Below are 18,904 nucleotides of genomic sequence, written 5' to 3'. Positions count from 1 at the left end.
CCTGTATTAATGTAGCATGATCTACCATCAGGTTGTTTATTTCATTATGCTTGTGTTAATGTAGCATAATCTACCATCAGGTTGTTTATTTCATTATGCTAGTGTTAATGTAGCATAATCTGTCATCAGGTTGTTTATTTCATTATGCCTGTATTAATGTAGCATAATCTGTCATCAGGTTGTTTATTTCATTATGCCTGTGTTAATGTAGCATAATCTGTCATCAGGTTGTTTATTTCATTATGCCTGTATTAATGTAGCATAATATGTCATCAGGTTGTTTATTTCATTATGCCTGTGTTAATGTAGCATAATCTACCATCAGGTTGTTTATTTCATTATGCTTGTGTTAACGTAGCATAATCTGTCATCAGGTTGTTTATTTCATTATGCCTGTATTAATGTAGCATAATCTACCATCAGGTTGTTTATTTCATTATGCTAGTGTTAATGTAGCATAATCTACCATCAGGTTGTTTATTTCATTATGCCTGTATTAATGTAGCATAATATGTCATCAGGTTGTTTTTTTTCATTATGCTAGTGTTAATGTAGCATAATCTGTCATCAGATTGTTTATTTCATTATGCCTGTATTAATGTAGCATAATCTACCATCAGGTTGTTTATTTCATTATGCCTGTGTTAATGTAGCATAATCTACCATCAGGTTGTTTATTTCATTATGCCTGTATTAATGTAGCATGATCTACCATCAGGTTGTTTATTTCATTATGCTTGTGTTAATGTAGCATAATCTACCATCAGGTTGTTTATTTCATTATGCTAGTGTTAATGTAGCATAATCTGTCATCAGGTTGTTTATTTCATTATGCCTGTGTTAATGTAGCATAATCTACCATCAGGTTGTTTATTTCATTATGCCTGTATTAATGTAGCATGATCTACCATCAGGTTGTTTATTTCATTATGCTTGTGTTAATGTAGCATAATCTACCATCAGGTTGTTTATTTCATTATGCTAGTGTTAATGTAGCATAATCTGTCATCAGGTTGTTTATTTCATTATGCCTGTATTAATGTAGCATAATCTGCCATCAGGTTGTTTATTTCATTATGCCTGTATTAATGTAGCATAATCTACCATCAGGTTGTTTATTTCATTATGCCTGTGTTAATATAGCATAATCTGCCATCAGATTGTTTATTTCATTATGCCTGTATTAATGTAGCATAATATGTCATCAGGTTGTTTATTTCATTATGCCTGTATTAATGTAGCATAATCTGCCATCAGGTTGTTTATTTCATTATGCTTGTGTTAATGTAGCATAATCTGCAATCAGGTTATTTATTTCATTACGATTGTGTTAATGTAGCATAATCTGCCATCAGGTTGTTTATTTCATTATGCTTGTATTAATGTAGCATCACCCACAAAAAGATCTTGGATTTTTACTTGATAAGATAAAACTACCACTAGTTATTTACAGTTCTGATAACCACTTAGCTGCTAACATTTTATGTTGCACTAATATGGTAAAATTTAAAGCTCATTAAAACTTGATGACACTGAAGCATCTCTCCCTTGTTTTAACCCAGCAGTTGGCATCCGTAACCCCCAACCACATTATGTACCAAACCAATACATAACAAGAACTGTATATATACTTAACCATAGTATGGTGGAAATAACTGAAGTGTGTCAAATAATAACATTATACAAACAAAATAATAATAAAATACTAAGCTTCATGTTGTTTTCTTTCAACCCATGTTGTCAAAAATTTGACAAACAAGTTCCAACACATTGGTTCAATTTTGGTCTTAGGATCTACAGCTGTGCCATGTTATATATCATATCATGTTTTACCAAAGCACATTATAACAAGGGAGAACAACAGTATATTGTCGTTTACTGTATTAGTTCAGACTTGTAAGAATTGGAGCATACGAACAAGCAAATCTGTGAATTCTTTCCTGTCCTAAAACATATAGCATCAGTACTTTGACCTATGACCTTAAAAACATGACCAAAACCATGATAATGGTGATAATACAAAAACTGTATGAAGTGTTATAAATTGATAAATTGATCAAAGTTACAGGGTGGAATAGAAAATACAGCAGTCAGACAGATGGGAAAACTAATGGATGGATAAATGAATGAATTGACAGATGGAATAACAACAACTATGCCTTCCACATTTTTGAAGGAAAAGACCTGTTGACCAAGCAGGGCACTTGCCCTTCACTGCTCCTTTTGACCAAGCAGGGCACCTGCCCTTCACTGCCCCTGTGACCAAGCAGGGCACTTGCCCTTCACTGCTCCCTTTGACCAAGCAGGGCATGTGCCCTTCACTGCTCCTTTTGACCAAGCAGGGCACTTACCCTTCACTGCTCCTGTTGACCAAGCAGGACACTTGCCCTTCACTGATCCTCTTGACCAAGAAGGGCATCTGCCTTTCATTGCTCCTGTTGACTCATATGGACACTTACCCTTCATTGCTCCTGCTGACCAAGCTTCAAATGGGTAACAGCTTTGCCAGTATAATTAACTTATTGCAATGGACTAGAGTCCAGTCCTGAATTGCACTGTTTTGTCAGTTGCCTATCACCATGGAAACCCAGATTAAGCTCTGCCTTTATATCCTGATAGAAAAACTTACACTTACAAATATAATTAGGGACGGAAAAGACAATAAAATGAATACTCACCATCTGAGCAACCATAAAACAATGTTTGAAGTTATGAAAAGGCACTTGGTTGTAGTGGCGATACACCTCAAACAACCACTGGGCCAATACTGGGAACTGAAACAAATATAAAACTAAAATTACACTGTAATTAAAGAAATCAAAACCTTATTTCATGTAAAATTAATAAGAAAAAATTCTCATTTCTCAGTACCATGTCAGTGGTGAAATTTTCTGTAACCCCTTTTGGAAACCATATTTTTTAACTAAAAATAGTCAAAAATATATTTAAAAAAACATCTGGTCATTTCACTTATTTTTCATTCTTTCTGTACTGAATTCAAACATCATCACAGATGCAAGTAACTAAACTGCGATCTGAATTACTATATCTTTTATTCTACAGAAGTACATGTTTACTGTTATTTGGAAGGGTCTATCTTTTACCTTCACATATTTCACTTAACATTATACAGCCAGGATTGTGCTTATGTACCATTAAACCACACAGACACACACACATAGACACACACACATACACATGCACACACACACACACACACACACTTTTGCAATTATCTGCATATTCTGCATCTTACTATGTACAGAATATACCTAGACTTGTGAAAAGCTGTCCAATTTTAAAAAATCCCATAGACTTCTAAGGAAATTTTCTTGTTTTGAAGATGCTATTAAAATGAAACATCATGGTGGATTTAATTATGCTATGTATTAAAGCTGTAAACAAATCCAGCTGTCAGGATCTACATTTTGTCAAGTTAAAAAATGTATGGTTCAAAATAGAATCAGCACATTAACTCTCAACGGAAAATAGTACAAAGATGTTTAGCACTGTGGTCTATGGGGCATTGACTCGTCCATATTTTTAAGTATTATCCCAAATCTAAACTTACGATATTCATTTAAATTCATTAATTTTGTTACATAATATGAAGATATAAAGAATTTCAACTCTGAATCAAAAAAGCGTTTTTGTTTAAAATTCTTTAATTTGCACACGACTTTAATAAATGTAAAAAATGAACCTCTGAATCAAAGAAACGTTAATTTTTGTTTATAATTCTTTCTTTTTGTTACATACCTGTAGTATCAATAAATGTAAAGAAATTTCATATGAATTATTCAACCAAAGATCAGTGTAATCACTGTCTGCAGTTGGATGGATATTATATGAGAAATTATACCAATTAGTTCTGTTCCTATTAACTGATTTTGTCAAGCATCTGCTCACTTTCAGTGAAAAAACCCCAATTAATTGATTTTCATCAAGCAGTTGATCACATTCTGTGAAATAAATAACTGATCTGATTTGGTAAAGCATTAGGTCAATTTCAATGAAATAATAAATAAAGATTAAAGTTTATGTGATTAGCTTTGGTCAAAATTCAGCTGTGCACCAAGTTCTGCTGATTATGGATTTTTGGCGCATTTCAAACTGAATTCTGTTTTGGATAAAACATCACGTAAGCAAATTAATTTGATTGGTAATCAATTATCTATGCATCAGAAGATAATGATGTTTGTAAAGATATCTCTTATGTTGAATAGGGATTGACCTCTATATTGAACTAGTATGCATCTTTGCATAGAACTGGGATTTAAGTCCCTATTGAACTAGTATGCATCTTTGCATAGAACTGGGATTTAAGTCCCTATTGAACTAGTATGCATCTTTGTGTAAAACTGGGATTGACCTCGATATTAAACTAGTATATATCTTTGCATAGAACTGGGATTTACCTCCATATTGAACTAGTATACATCTTAGAACTGGGATTTACCTACATATTGAATTATTTATACATCTTTGTATAGAACTGGGATTTACCTCCATATTGAACTAGTATACATCTTGTTGTGCAGAACTAGGATTTACCTCTCTAATGAACTAGTTAGTATATATCTCTTTGATGAACTAGGATACAAGTCCAAGTACATTTGATATAGTAATAAATACAACACTAGTATAGATACCTCAATGTTGAACTTGGATATAAGTCCAAGATCTATGTACATTTGCTGCAGCAATACAAGCATCTCAGGTTCATCCCACTGCCAGTTGTCAAATGTGGGTTTACGCAAATACTGCCTCACCTCATCAGTAATCTGTAGATGACTGAAGGAAAAAAATCTCTATAAAATACAGTAGTCCCTCACTATAAAGTACCTTGGAATAGAGTTACAATCCCTCCTGGCCATGGATCCCATTATGTAGCAAGCCAAAACTGTATCTACAGCTGAGCTATCTGATTAATTGCAGCAGAAACAACTGATCCAACCAGATTGCTCGTAATATTTACCTAGATAGATACTTGGCAATAATCACAGTGACCTCCATAGATAAGGTTACTTGCCACATGTAAGATTTTCCAATTAATTATTAACTCAAACAAGTTTTTCTTTTGAGACAAAGTTTGTATATATAATGTAAATCACAATACTGAATACCAAATATGTCAAATGAGTTCTCTTATGGATCAGATTCTCTTGCGAAGTGCAAAAACTCTTTGATCCACAAGAGGGCAATTGATTAAAACACTGCTTCAGCTGGTGATATATGCCAAGGGTCAATGTGGAAGAAAGTGAATCTTGGCAAGAGAAATGATGAATTACAGTATTTTTATTCAATAAGACATGATGCCCACCTTGCAAATCTGTTACAAAAAAGGGGTTGGATTATCATTGGAAAAGTTTCCAAAACAGAGATCTTCCTGATTACAATGCCTTCATTATAATATGATTCCAGATATAATGTGGTATCATGATTGACACCATTACCAAAATGAAACCACTGTATTTGAATTGACCTATCGCCAGTTGTCAATCATTCTGCTCGATTGACCAATCAGCGAGCGCTATTATACACACCTCCAGACACTGTTTACGTCCGCCATTTTCCTCTGACAAGCTGATTCTGTCAATATCGACTTGGCTATTGTATATATTTGCTAATTCCGCAACGGTTTGGAGAAGTCGCCCCACTTCGCCTGGAGAAGTCGCCCCAAGGATCATATATAGTAATTCTGAGATACAGCCACATGGTTAAGGCTTTATTTATTGTTGTTTTTCTTCAACTTAATAACTTATTAAATTTATAAAATTTGCAATTTTTCAACTTTTCCATTTGATCAACTCCGCTTCTGTACTTAACGAAAAATAAGTGTTATCTGTCCCTTTTGCTCTGCTCTTCAAATCATTAGATGCATTTTAATAATATTTGTAGAGATAGTGTTATCAATATTTTTTATTACATTTACATCTAAAAATGAAACATGCGTACTAGATGCAGTATAAGTAAATTTAATCGTCGGGTGAAAATGATTTAGGCGATCAATCATTTTTTTCAGTTCTTCAGTTGAATGAATCCAGATCATAAATATGTCATCTAAAAATCGTAATTCGTATTATTAAATTGAAAATAATTATTTTCCAAGATAAGTTTTTATTATTTTACAAATATCTTTGCTAGATAGTGTGCTATTATTAGGAATGTTATCAAGAAAATATCTGCATGCTTCAATACCATCTGCATGCGAAATGTTGGTATATAGTGATGTTACATCTAATGATACAAGGATTTAAATTATCAGATAGATGTGGAATAGACTTTGACTTTTTAATGAAAGTAGTTGTAACTTTAATGTGTGAAGGAAGTGATTTCATTAAAGGTTGTAAAACACTATCAATAAATTTTGATAGGTTTTCAGTATATGAATTACAACCTGATATAATGGGTCGTCCTGGAAAATTTAAAGGTAAAGCATGGTCAGGATTTTTAGGAGTTTTGGGTAATATGTAGAATTGAGGTGTACGTATGTTAAGAGGGAAAGTATCAAATTCCTCATATACGGAATTATTATTTTTGAGGTGTACGTATGTTAAGAGGGAAAGTATCAAATTCCTCACATACGGAATTATTATTTTTAGCAATCTCATTAATGCATGTTGAAATTTTTTATTTAATTTCTAACTGACGTTCAACTTCTTTAACATAATCATCTTGATTAACAATAATAATAGTGTTTGACTTATCATCCTTTTTAATCACTATGCTGTCGTCATTCATTAGATTATATACAGACTTAATTTCGTCCTTATAAATATTACTGTGATATTGCTTTAATTTAGTTAATATCTTTTTTGTGATCGCATATATATATATATATATATATATATATATATATATATATATATATATATATATATATATATATAAATATGAATCACGTAAAAGATGACTTAATTGTGTTATAAAAAGGTTATTTGGGTGACAAGTTTTGGGATGACTTCTCCAACCAATTGGGGCGACTTCTCCAACCACTCTGGGGCGACTTCTCCAGATACGTGGGGGCAAGTTCTCTGCATACCGACGTAACTTAGAGAAGTGCAAGCAATGGATAAATGCTCTCGCTTTCTGTCTCTGTCTCAATGTTGTTTCATATGGCAAATACTGCTCACCAATATCGTCTGGTATATCTTTTAATGTTATCATGCACGCCATTTTCACAGAATGTTTGTCGGAGGTTAAGACGTTGTCAAGTCACGTGTTCGGTAGACGGAGTGATCTACCTTCTGGCGTAAGGTCAATTAGCCCATCAATGCTATGACAATATGGGCTGAATGACAATATAATGACTCTCAGTATTAGAGATATAATGAAGTGAAATACTTAATTTACATCAAATAATATTACTATACATATGACTGGCATATTTTTTCACAGGTCTATATTGTAAGAATTTTAATATCTAGGATCTGTACCAGGTCTATATTGTGAGAATTTGAATATCTAGGATCTGTACCAGGTCTATATTGTGAGAATTTGAATATCTAGGATCTGTACTAGGTCTATATTGTGAGAATTTGAATATCTAGGATCTGTACCAGGTCTATATTGTGAGAATTTGAATATCTAGGATCTGTACCAGGTCTATATTGTGAGAATTTGAATATCTAGGATCTGTACTAGGTCTATATTGTGAGAATTTGAATATCTAGGATCTGTACCAGGTCTATATTGTGAGAATTTGAATATCTAGGATCTGTACCAGGTCTATATTGTGAGAATTTGAATATCTAGGATCTGTACCAGGTCTATATTGTGAGAATTTGAATATCTAGGATCTGTACTAGGTCTATATTGTGAGAATTTGAATATCTAGGATCTGTACCAGGTCTATATTGTGAGAATTTGAATATCTAGGATCTGTACCAGGTCTATATTGTGAGAATTTGAATATCTAGGATCTGTACCAGGTCTATATTGTGAGAATTTGAATATCTAGGATCTGTACCAGGTCTATATTGTGAGAATTTGAATATCTAGGATCTGTACCAGGTCTATATTGTGAGAATTTGAATATCTAGGATCTGTACCAGGTCTATATTGTGAGAATTTGAATATCTAGGATCTGTACTAGGTCTATATTGTGAGAATTTGAATATCTAGGATCTGTACCAGGTCTATATTGTGAGAATTTGAATATCTAGGATCTGTACCAGGTCTATATTGTGAGAATTTGAATATCTAGGATCTGTACCAGGTCTATATTGTGAGAATTTGAATATCTAGGATCTGTACCAGGTCTATATTGTGAGAATTTGAATATCTAGGATCTGTACCAGGTCTATATTGTGAGAATTTGAATATCTAGGATCTGTACCAGGTCTATATTGTGAGAATTTGAATATCTAGGATCTGTACCAGGTCTATATTGTGAGAATTTGAATATCTAGGATCTGTACCAGGTCTATATTGTGAGAATTTGAATATCTAGGATCTGTACTAGGTCTATATTGTGAGAATTTGCCATTATTCTCTTTAGATACAGTAGCAGGGTTTGCCGAATAATTTGTTGTTGAAAAGTAAGGAGTGGGCTTATGATAGCCTAAAACCATTACAAATACTTTAGGAGGAAAGATGGTGAATGATTGACACATTAATATAGCAAGGAGAAAGTTAATGTAAGCTAAATTAGGTAACTGTTTCTGAAGAGCAACAAAGACAATTTATAAAATTTCATTTATAAATCCTGAACAATTCAAGCAAAACATGTTTATCAAATTAATATCAGCCTTTGTTTGATGATTTGGTCAAAATTAAAAAGAAAATGTATCTTCTGGAGTGTTTAAATCAATAAAACAGACAGACTGATGTTGATTATATGAATATTCCTTCAACATACTTGTTACAGTACAGAAAGGTTAAATCAGGAAATTTGCAAATCTTATCAAAAGATTTCACTTCAAATCCGACAGATTTCCATTGATCGAATTATCAACATGTGAAAAGGAGAGAAAAATGCAGTAATGAAATGAATTTCTACATCTTTATACTTAAATAAGGTTAGGCAGAATACAACCAAACAAGCACAATATCCAAACAAGTACCGTACTCCCATAGAAGTCCAGTCCAACTGTAAACAACACAGATCCATAAATGTGATGGCAGATCAGGGTGCTTGTTCTACGGATTACTCCTAACAAACTGGATAGATCCAGATCTAATAGAATATTATGTGACAACTGACCTGGGTCTGTGCAGTTTGCATTTGGACTCAACATATAAGTGACTATATACAGTACATTATTCAAGAGAATAACAGAATCACAACTGTCTGTGCACACTAATATCATTACGTCCTATCTTGATTCTGTCTTGGTCCAATTTTCTATTTAAGCAAGCCAGCATCAACATTTATTTGCAGAAAAGAACATGATGATTACATCTTCATTACTGTTAGGAAAAGTATATATATATATATATATATATATATATATATATATATATATATATATATATATATATATATATATATATACACTTAAATGGCATCACTTACTGTCAGCTGCAGCATTTAAGGTGAAATGTTTGGTTCCCATTCCCAACTCCCTGATTTAATTTGGTACTGGGTCAATAAATACATACTTGGGTCCATGCTAGTGGGCAATTTGGTAAAACATCCTTAAAGCCTTGTGCATACTTTATTACAGTAGTAGGTCAATTATCTAGCTTTAAAGTCGTCATTAATTTATTACCCAAAGATGCCCTAAAAACCAAAGTTTATTGCACCTGGAATTGATTTCATGCCATAACCCACCCCTCCTTTGTTTCAACAAATTGCATTATTAATCAAAGTAAATATAAATGTTTGTGTTAATTATAACTTCAAAGAAAGTGTTAAAAAAAGAAGCTGCAGGCTCTGTAATCAGTTTTGGTGCAAATTTGATGACCAGCAATGCCAGAAGTTACAATGCTCTCAACAAAATTTAAATTAGCCCATGATACTTGAAAAGTTAATTTTTTGTAGCCCAATCAAAAGCAGATGCCTTCTGCCAAATGGAATTATCCAGGTCCAATGCTAATAATATCATTATCTAGGTCTATTACTAATAATATCAATTATTTATCCCAATGGAATTATCCAGGTCCATTACTAATAATATCAATTATTTAGCCCAATGGAATTATCCAGGTCCATTACTAATAATATCAATTATTTAGCCCAATGGAATTATCCAGGTCCATTATTAATAATATCAATTATTTAGCCCAACGGAATTAAACAAGGTCCATTACTAATAATATCAATTATTTAGCCCAATGGAATTATCCAGGTCCATTACTAATAATATCAATTATTTATCCCAGTGGAATTATCCAGGTCCATTACTAATAATATCAATTATTTAGCCCAATGGAATTATCCAGGTCCATTACTAATAATATCAATTATTAAGCCCATAGAATTATCCAGGTCCATTACTAATAATATCAATTATTTAGCCCAACGGAATTAAACAAGGTCCATTCCTAATAATATCAATGATTTAGCCCAATGGAATTATCCAGGTCCATTACTAATAATATCAATTATTTATCCCAATGGAATTATCCAGGTCCATTACTAATAATATCAATTATTTAGCCCAATGGAATTATCCAGGTCCATTATTAATAATATCAATTATTTAGCCCAACGGAATTAAACAAGGTCCATTACTAATAATATCAATTATTTAGCCCAATGGAATTATCCAGGTCCATTACTAATAATATCAATTATTTATCCCAATGGAATTATCCAGGTCCATTACTAATAATATCAATTATTTAGCCCAATGGAATTATCCAGGTCCATTACTAATAATAACAATTATTAAGCCCATAGAATTATCCAGGTCCATTACTAATAATATCAATTATTTAGCCCAACAGAATTAAACAGGGTCCATTACTAATAATATCAATTATTAAGATCAATGCTGCAGACTATAAACATTGTTTGACTTGTTTCTGAAGTTGCCATTTTATGTTTTACAACAACTGTGGTGAAGCTCACTCAAGAGTACATAGCGTTCCATCAGTATTGTAATCATCTGACATGTAAATATGCAAAGACAGAAATTTAAAAGCACATGTACGTTATACATGTACATTATGAGCTTTCTACATCCATCTTTCTCTATTTTCACTAACTCTGCATTATTTTAGCCAAAGATAAAGGTTATTTTGGCCAAAACATCAGAGCCCCCCTGTTCTCATTTTAACTACCTTAATAACATTAAAAAAATGTTGATAAACAGGTGAGACTGCTATATCCAGTACAATAAGATTAAAGATATAAATGGCTTTAAGTAAGATTATCAATAATGGCATACAACTGTAAGACTGACCGAATTAAATTGTTTTATTTATCTTCATGTGTATCAAAAACTGAGATGCAAAACATTGGGGCATGAACCATCATTGCATCAATAAATGTACATCCATTGTGTCAGTAAATTCACATCCAAATGACAATTGTGTACCTCATTTTCATGAATTTTTATTATAGACAGATTGCTTATGCCATCTGCTTACCTCATTTTCATGAATTTTTCATAGACAGCTTGCTTATGTTCCTCACTCTTGCACAGTGTCTTTTTGTCCCAGAAGGGCTGTAACGTTGTACCTGATGTCAGGTCCTTAAATAATCCAAGCCAGCTGAGATGCTCAACACCCTGAAATAAAAAGACAAAGTACAGCCTCACTGACTTATTATGGAAGAAATAGTCATGTTGATGATAAGCACTAGAAAGCATATAGAAAATTAACATAGGAGTGTTTAATATTTCATTCAAATTAACATAGGAGTGATTAATATCTTACTCAATATATTTTTTTTTATCTATCTGTGTCAATCATGACCACAGCTTCAGTTATCTGTTGTTAAGTGGTGTGTATGGAGATGACTAGTGAGGCCAATCTGGGAATGGAAATCTCTCCTGGATGTGGAGCACACAGGGGTTGGTAGCTTTGGCTTTATGAGTGACACCTTTTATGTCTGCCTCCGCAATTTTCCGCTGTTCTGTTGTGCGAGAGCCAGAGGTGATCATCAGGAGGGTAGTCTTGTGCAACAGTCCTCTGTGAGACACTGTTGATATGCAGGTTTTTCAAGGACACCTTCAGCGAGTCCTTGAAGTGCTTCACTTGTCCTCCAACAGTATGCTTTCCCTCGCAGAGTTTGCTTTTTTTTAAAATCCTGTCCTGCCCATCTAAACTGAGCCCTCTGGAGCAACGTGAAGACAGAACTCATACCGGCCCTCATGAGAACCTCAATATCAGGAATTTGTCTTGCCACCTTATCTGCATAATCCGTAGGGGGCAACTCATGTGGAACTGAGTTGTCAGGAATGTCTGCTATAGACAGTCCACTTCTCACTGGAATACAAGAGGATGGTGAGCACTGCAAAGAGGTTACACTTTCAGCCATAATCATAAGACTGATTCCTCTGCAGTCCCAATCATTTCCATGTAATCTCCTGAAGGCTGAGCTGGTTTTGGCAATTCTACTCTTGACCTCAATGACCTTGATGTTGACTGCCCAGATAAGTGAAACTGTCAACACCCTTCACTGTGATACTGGGTTCACAATGTAAGCTTCCCAGGAACTGATTAGTACATGACTTCATCTTTTTGGTACTGATCATGAGACCATAGTTGTCACATGTCTCAATGAACCTATCCAAGCCATCGGATCCTGGGGCTTTCCACAGGACAGCTGACTGATGGCTTTCTTAACCTCTTGCACTCTAGGCATAGTGTCCAGCTCAGCATTAGTTTCCACTTCAGGCAAGTGTTCTATGCCTTCATCATAGATGGATGATGGATGGGTGAGGTCATCACTGACGTGTGCAGCCACTTGCTCCAGGATCTGAGCCTTGTCAGTAAGCAGTGTTGTCCCATCTGCACTGAGGAAGGGAGAGTACCCAGAAGACTGGGGGCCGTAGACAGCTTTCAAGGCATCATAGAAGTGCTTTGAACATGTCTTTCATATCATCTGGTTTGGTCATTGTTAGAATATAGGCACTGATCAACATGGCACTCTTCTTGTTTCCCATTGGAAAGTCATTAGGCAATTACTGAGGCCCTTGGGAAGGCCAGAATGCTTGAGCACTAGATTTTATTTCACTGTGAATCTGACACCTGCCTCACTGCCATTCCAGCAGAATGTATAGCTGCCACCCACTTCTGACAGTTGGCCCTTCCTAGCAACCAGTGCAGTCCAACTCTCTGGTCTATCAGCTTTGGAATTGTCCAAAAGAGTTTGAACATTGCATGTGCCTAATTTGAGCACCATCATATTTTTCCTTTTTGTTGATGTTTGACTGCAAGGATGGACCAACTGCCAGCCATGGTAAACTGGCCAGGGAGAGATGAAGCAGTCTATGCTTAGGACATCTTTTCTAGCCCCTTCCTCACGCTACACAGGTGAGAAAAGTGATATTAAAAAAAGGGCTGCTTGATAAGCAGGGGGCTGCCAAGTTCCACTGCTGCTTCAGTCTAGCAGAAAGCAACCCTATGCCCTGAGCTGTGTGCAGGTTCATGGCTGCAGCTTAAGTGTTATCCTCACTTGCTGTTTTGTCACTTCCTCATTGCCACAGGACTTGGAATTGTGTGGTATGGGTTTGAAGCCATGACATGCACTAGACTTGGATTAAAGTGAGGGAAAGTGATTAATATTGCATTCAAAATTAACGTTAAGAGTGATTAATATCTCATACAAATAACACTGGAGTGATTAATATCTCATTCAAATTAACATTGGAGATCATTAATATCTCATTCAAATTAACATAAGAGTGATTAATGTCTCATTCAAAATTTACATAGGAGAGATTAAGATCTCATTCAAAAAGTATGAACACCAAATAAGTCTCATACGTTTCAAACTTCTGACATAAAAAGACAAACACTAAGGTGGATCAAAAATCAAGGCATGTGAGACCATCTTAGCTAGCTTGACATTTTCAAAGAACAGGATGGGGTTAGGATGAAGCATGGTCCTTTCATTGGAAAAAATGCAGTAATATTTCTCAAAAGTTACACTTTCAAGCAATGATGAGGATTCTGAAAGGTATCTCAATGTCAAGAAACTACCAAGACTGGTCAAATGGAAGGGCATGCATGTACAATAAATTGCCTTTTCTTTGAGATGTCATTAATCACCATAATAACGACCAAACATCTTAGAAAGTGCATTATTATTGACATAATAATAGCAGTATATAGGTAAAATTAAGAGATATAGTTAATAAAATTAAACATAATTTGAACGGTTATTTTCCCAAAAGTTGGTTGCCATGGTTACCTGTAATTTGTCTCTGAAGGTTTCCATTTTCTCCTTCATTTGCTGAACACTCACTGGTAGTTCTCCACTATCTATGTAAACCTTTCTTTCCAGCTGACAAAGCCTGTAATTCCATTAAAAGATATTTTGTAAATTTAGGCAATAATAACATAAATACTATAATTACTAGTGATGGGTGCATCACAAAGGCCTTGACCTCTGTAATTAGCTTAGCAAGATCTTAAACATTACAAGTATTGTTGGAAAACCAGTTTAGAGCAGATAGGCATTCAGGGGCCATAACTCTACTAAATGAAAATGTTACACATCATTCATTCACGGGTCATAACTCTACTAAATTATAATGTAGAACACATTAAATTTAACTCAAGATCTCATTAGTAAAAATATTTTTTTTGAAATGCAACAAAGCTTAGTAAATCTATGCAACAAAAATGATAGACTGTAAGACAGACAATGTGGAGCCATCACTCCTGTAAAGATGTCATGGAATGCTTCAAATCAAAATAACTAAAGGTCTCATCCAAGACATGCAAAATCTGGTTTAAATCCAAAAACATTTGATGAAGTTATCTTGTAGAAACTAAATTCTTGAGGTCAAGTAATCCAGGAGCAATAACTCTTCTAAAAGAGACTATACCTGTTCAATGGTAATTGCTCTAAGTTAGTGACAAGCGAACAGTCCATGTGAAGATTTGAAGTTAACTGTCTGGGGATATAACTCTATTCAAAATAAAGTGAAGATTTGAAGTTAAATGTCAGGGGATACAACTCTATTCAAAATAAATTTTAAAAAATAAATTAAAAAAATAAGAGGCATGCCTTGGACCTGAGACACTGCAAAATTCAATTTCAGCAATCTGGTGAAAAGAGTGGATTAGATTACAAAGATTACTTCCTAAATATAACACTTTTCATGGGAGTCTGAACAGTGGACTGCCTCATAGGTGAGACTGTCTTATTCATACAGACAACTAATTCCATTCTTACAGACCATAATGCAAATGTCTGGCCAAATTACTTAAAAGTTTAAGCCAGGTATGTTATATAGAACTAATGTTATTGTGTTGAAACCAGTTTTCTTCTTTCATTCTGTGATCTTGACCTCAACTTTCCAACCCCAATACCTACACTAAGACACAGTGCATGAGCACTAAGACATGGTGCATGAGCAATGCCTACACTAAGATATGGTGCATGAGCAATACCTACACTAAGACATAGTGCATGAGCAATGCCTACACTAAGACATGGTGCATGAGCAATACCTACACTAAGACACAGTGCATGAGCACTAAGATATGGTGCATGAGCAATACCTACACTAAGACATAGTGCATGAGCAATGCCTACACTAAGACATGGTGCATGAGCAATACCTACACTAAGACACAGTGCATGAGCACTAATACATGGTGTATGAGCAATGCCTACACTAAGATATGGTGCATGAGCAATACCTACACTAAGACATAGTGCATGAGCAATACCTACACTAAGACACAGTGCATGAGCACTAAGATATGGTGCATGAGCAATACCTACACTATGACATAGTGCATGAGCAATGCCTACACTAAGACATGGTGCATGAACTATGTCTACACTAAGAAACAGTGCATGAGCAATGCCTACACTAAGAAACAGTGCATGAGCAATGCCTATACTAAGAGAGTGAATGAGCAATGCCTACACTAAAACATGATGCATGAGCAATGCCTACACTAAGAACTAGTGCATGAGCAATGCCTACACTAAAACATGATGCATGAGCAATGCCTACACTAAGACATGGTGCATGAGCAATGCCTACACTAAGAACTAGTGCATGTGCAATGCCTACTCTAAGACATGATGCATGAGCAATGCTTACACTAAGACAAAGTGCATGAGCAATGCCTACACTAAGAAAGTGCATGAGCAATGCCTACACTAAGACATGGTGCATGAGCAATGCCTACACTAAGACACAGTGCATAAGCAATGCCTACACTAAGAAAGTGCATGAGCAATGCCTACACTAAGAACTAGTGCATGAGCAATGCCTACACTAAAACATGATGCATGAGCAATGCCTACACTAAGACATGATGCATGAGCAATGCCTACACATAGAACTAGTGCATGAGCAATGCCTACACTAAGACATGGTGCATGAGCAATGCCTACACTAAGACACAGTGCATGAGCAATGCTACACAAGAAATAGTACATGAGCAATGATACACTAAGAAACTGCATGAGCAATGCCTACACTAAGAACTAGTGCATGAGCAATGCCTACACTAAAACATGATGCATGAGCAATGCCTACACTAAGACACAGTGCATGAGCAATGCTACACTAAGAAATAGTGAATGAACAATGCCTACACTAAGACATAATTCATAAGCAATGCATACACTAAGATACGATGCATGAGCAATGCCTACACTAAGACATGATGTATGAGCAATGCCTACACTAAGACATGATACATGAGCAATGCCTATACTAAGACAGTGCATGAGCAATGCCTACACTAAGACATGATGCATGAGCAATGCCTATACTAAGACAGTGCATGGGCAATGCCTACACTAAGACACAGTGCATAAGCAATTCCAACACTAAGACATAATTCATGAGCAATGCTACACTAAGAAACAGTGCATGAGCAATGCCTACACTAAAACATGATGCATGAGCAATGCCTACACTAAGACACAGTGCATGAGCAATGCCTACACTAAGACATGATGCATGACCAATGCCTACACTAAGAACTAGTGCATAAGCAATGCCTACACTATGACACAGTGCATGAGCAATGCCTACACTAAGACATGATGCATGAGCAATGCCTACACTAAGACACAGTGCATGAGCAATGCCTACACTAAGACACAGTGCATAAGCAATGCCTACACTAAGACACAGTGCATGAGTAATGCCTACACTAAGACACAGTGCATGAGCAATGCCTACACTAAGACACAGTGCATAAGCAATTCCTACACTAAGACACAGTACATGAGCAATGCCTACACTAAGACATGATGCATGAGCAATGCCTAGACAAAGACATGATGCATGAGCAATGCCTACACTAAGACACAGTGCATGAGCAATGCCTACACTAAGACACAGTGCATAAGCAATGCCGACACTAAGACACAGTGCATGAGCAATGCCTACACTAAGACACAGTGCATGAGCAATGCCTACACTAAGACACAGTGCATAAGCAATGCCTACACTAAGACACAGTGCATGAGCAATGCCTACACCAAGACACAGTGCATAAGCAATGCCTACACTAAGACACAGTGCATGAGCAATGCCTACACTAAGACAGTGCATGAGCAATGCCTACACTAAGACACAGTGCATAAGCAATGCCTACACTAAGACACAGTGCATAAGCAATTCCTACACTAAGACATGGTGCATAAGCAATGCCTACACTAAGACAGTGCATGAGCAATGCCAACACTAAGACACAGTGCATGAGCATTGCCTACACTAAGACACAGTGCATAAGCAATGCTTACACTAAGGCATGATGCATGAGCAATACCTACACTAAGACACAGTGCATGAGCAATGCCTACACTAAGACACAGTGCATGAACAATTCCTACACTAAGACACAGTGCATAAGCAATGCATACACTAAGACACAGTGCATAAGCAATTCCATAACCAAGACATGGTGCATAAGCAATGCCTACACAAAGATAATCATAGGCTATAACACACTTTGCCACCAATTTAGTTGAAATTTAATAATAAATGCAAATGCTGGAGTGTTCACAATGTTGTGTATTAGTAATGACGATGCTTAGACGATCAAGGGCCATAACTCTAAGAAACGTGCAGAATGTTGATCCTGTCCAAGTTCATGCTAAGATGAAGCTTTACTGCAAATCTGGTTAAAATCTTACGCAAAACATTGAAGCAAATTATTCACAAGGCTGTGCATTTGCAAAATATATACCAAGAACATCAAGGGCCATAACTCTGTGAAATATGGGCACAGTACCACCATCATTAAATCTCTTCCTGAAATAAAGCATGAACTCAAATTTGCACCCTTGATACTATATTAATCAAGTGCATATCACATGTTCCTGTTACTAACTGTTACAGGTTTTGACACTCATGTAAAAGATATATAATTTCCTTTTCAAAATTAGAGAGTCAGTATTATCATAAAATCTATTTTGTACCCCCTTGAGTTCTTTACTTTAACATCACATAGGCACACAGCACTGTGGTACTCTTAGGACAACCAAACCTCTCTAATGGATAACAGGTTCTTTTAACAGCATTTGAATGGCATAAATATCTAATCATGATAAAGTCATGGGACTGATGGTGTGAAAAGCTGTAGACTATTGATGACTGGAATTGGTAGATATTGATTGGTTTAATATATAATTAAATTAACAACCCTGACTATGACACCTTTTCATAAAACCTTCATTATCCCAAAAAATCTATTTTCCTGTATCTTTTTTTAATGAATTGCCTGAATAAAAGCATTTTACCATTAAGCAGGGCTAAATATCAATGGCATGTCAAGCAAGCCAATAATCAAAGTGCTGAGA

General features: G+C 35.3%; 1 protein-coding gene across 6 annotated transcripts in view; it reads right to left on the bottom strand.

Moving 5' to 3' along the window:
• The window catches only part of LOC149782236 (high affinity cGMP-specific 3',5'-cyclic phosphodiesterase 9A-like), a 127,518-nt gene that overhangs the window by 39,204 nt on the left and 69,410 nt on the right, over positions 1-18,904 (bottom strand). For all 6 annotated transcript variants that reach the window (XR_016414284.1, XR_016414285.1, XR_016414282.1 and 3 more), the window contains exons 4-7: positions 14,312-14,414; positions 11,542-11,681; positions 4,653-4,794; positions 2,679-2,774 (exon numbers count right to left, since the gene is read on the bottom strand). Coding sequence is in view for 2 of the 6 variants with exons in the window: in XM_089933616.1 (XP_089789742.1) it covers positions 2,679-2,774; positions 4,653-4,794; positions 11,542-11,681; positions 14,312-14,414 (481 nt within the window). In the remaining 4 variants the exon portion in view is untranslated. The remainder of the gene's footprint in view (positions 1-2,678; positions 2,775-4,652; positions 4,795-11,541; positions 11,682-14,311; positions 14,415-18,904) is intronic.

The sequence above is a fragment of the Sinohyriopsis cumingii genome, chromosome 15 (assembly GCF_028554795.1).
Source record: "Sinohyriopsis cumingii isolate HCF-2022 chromosome 15, ASM2855479v2, whole genome shotgun sequence".
Classification (NCBI taxonomy): Eukaryota; Metazoa; Mollusca; class Bivalvia; order Unionida; family Unionidae; genus Sinohyriopsis; species Sinohyriopsis cumingii.
The sequence above is the reverse complement of the archived record's forward strand: the minus strand, read 5'-3'. Positions and strand labels throughout refer to the sequence as shown.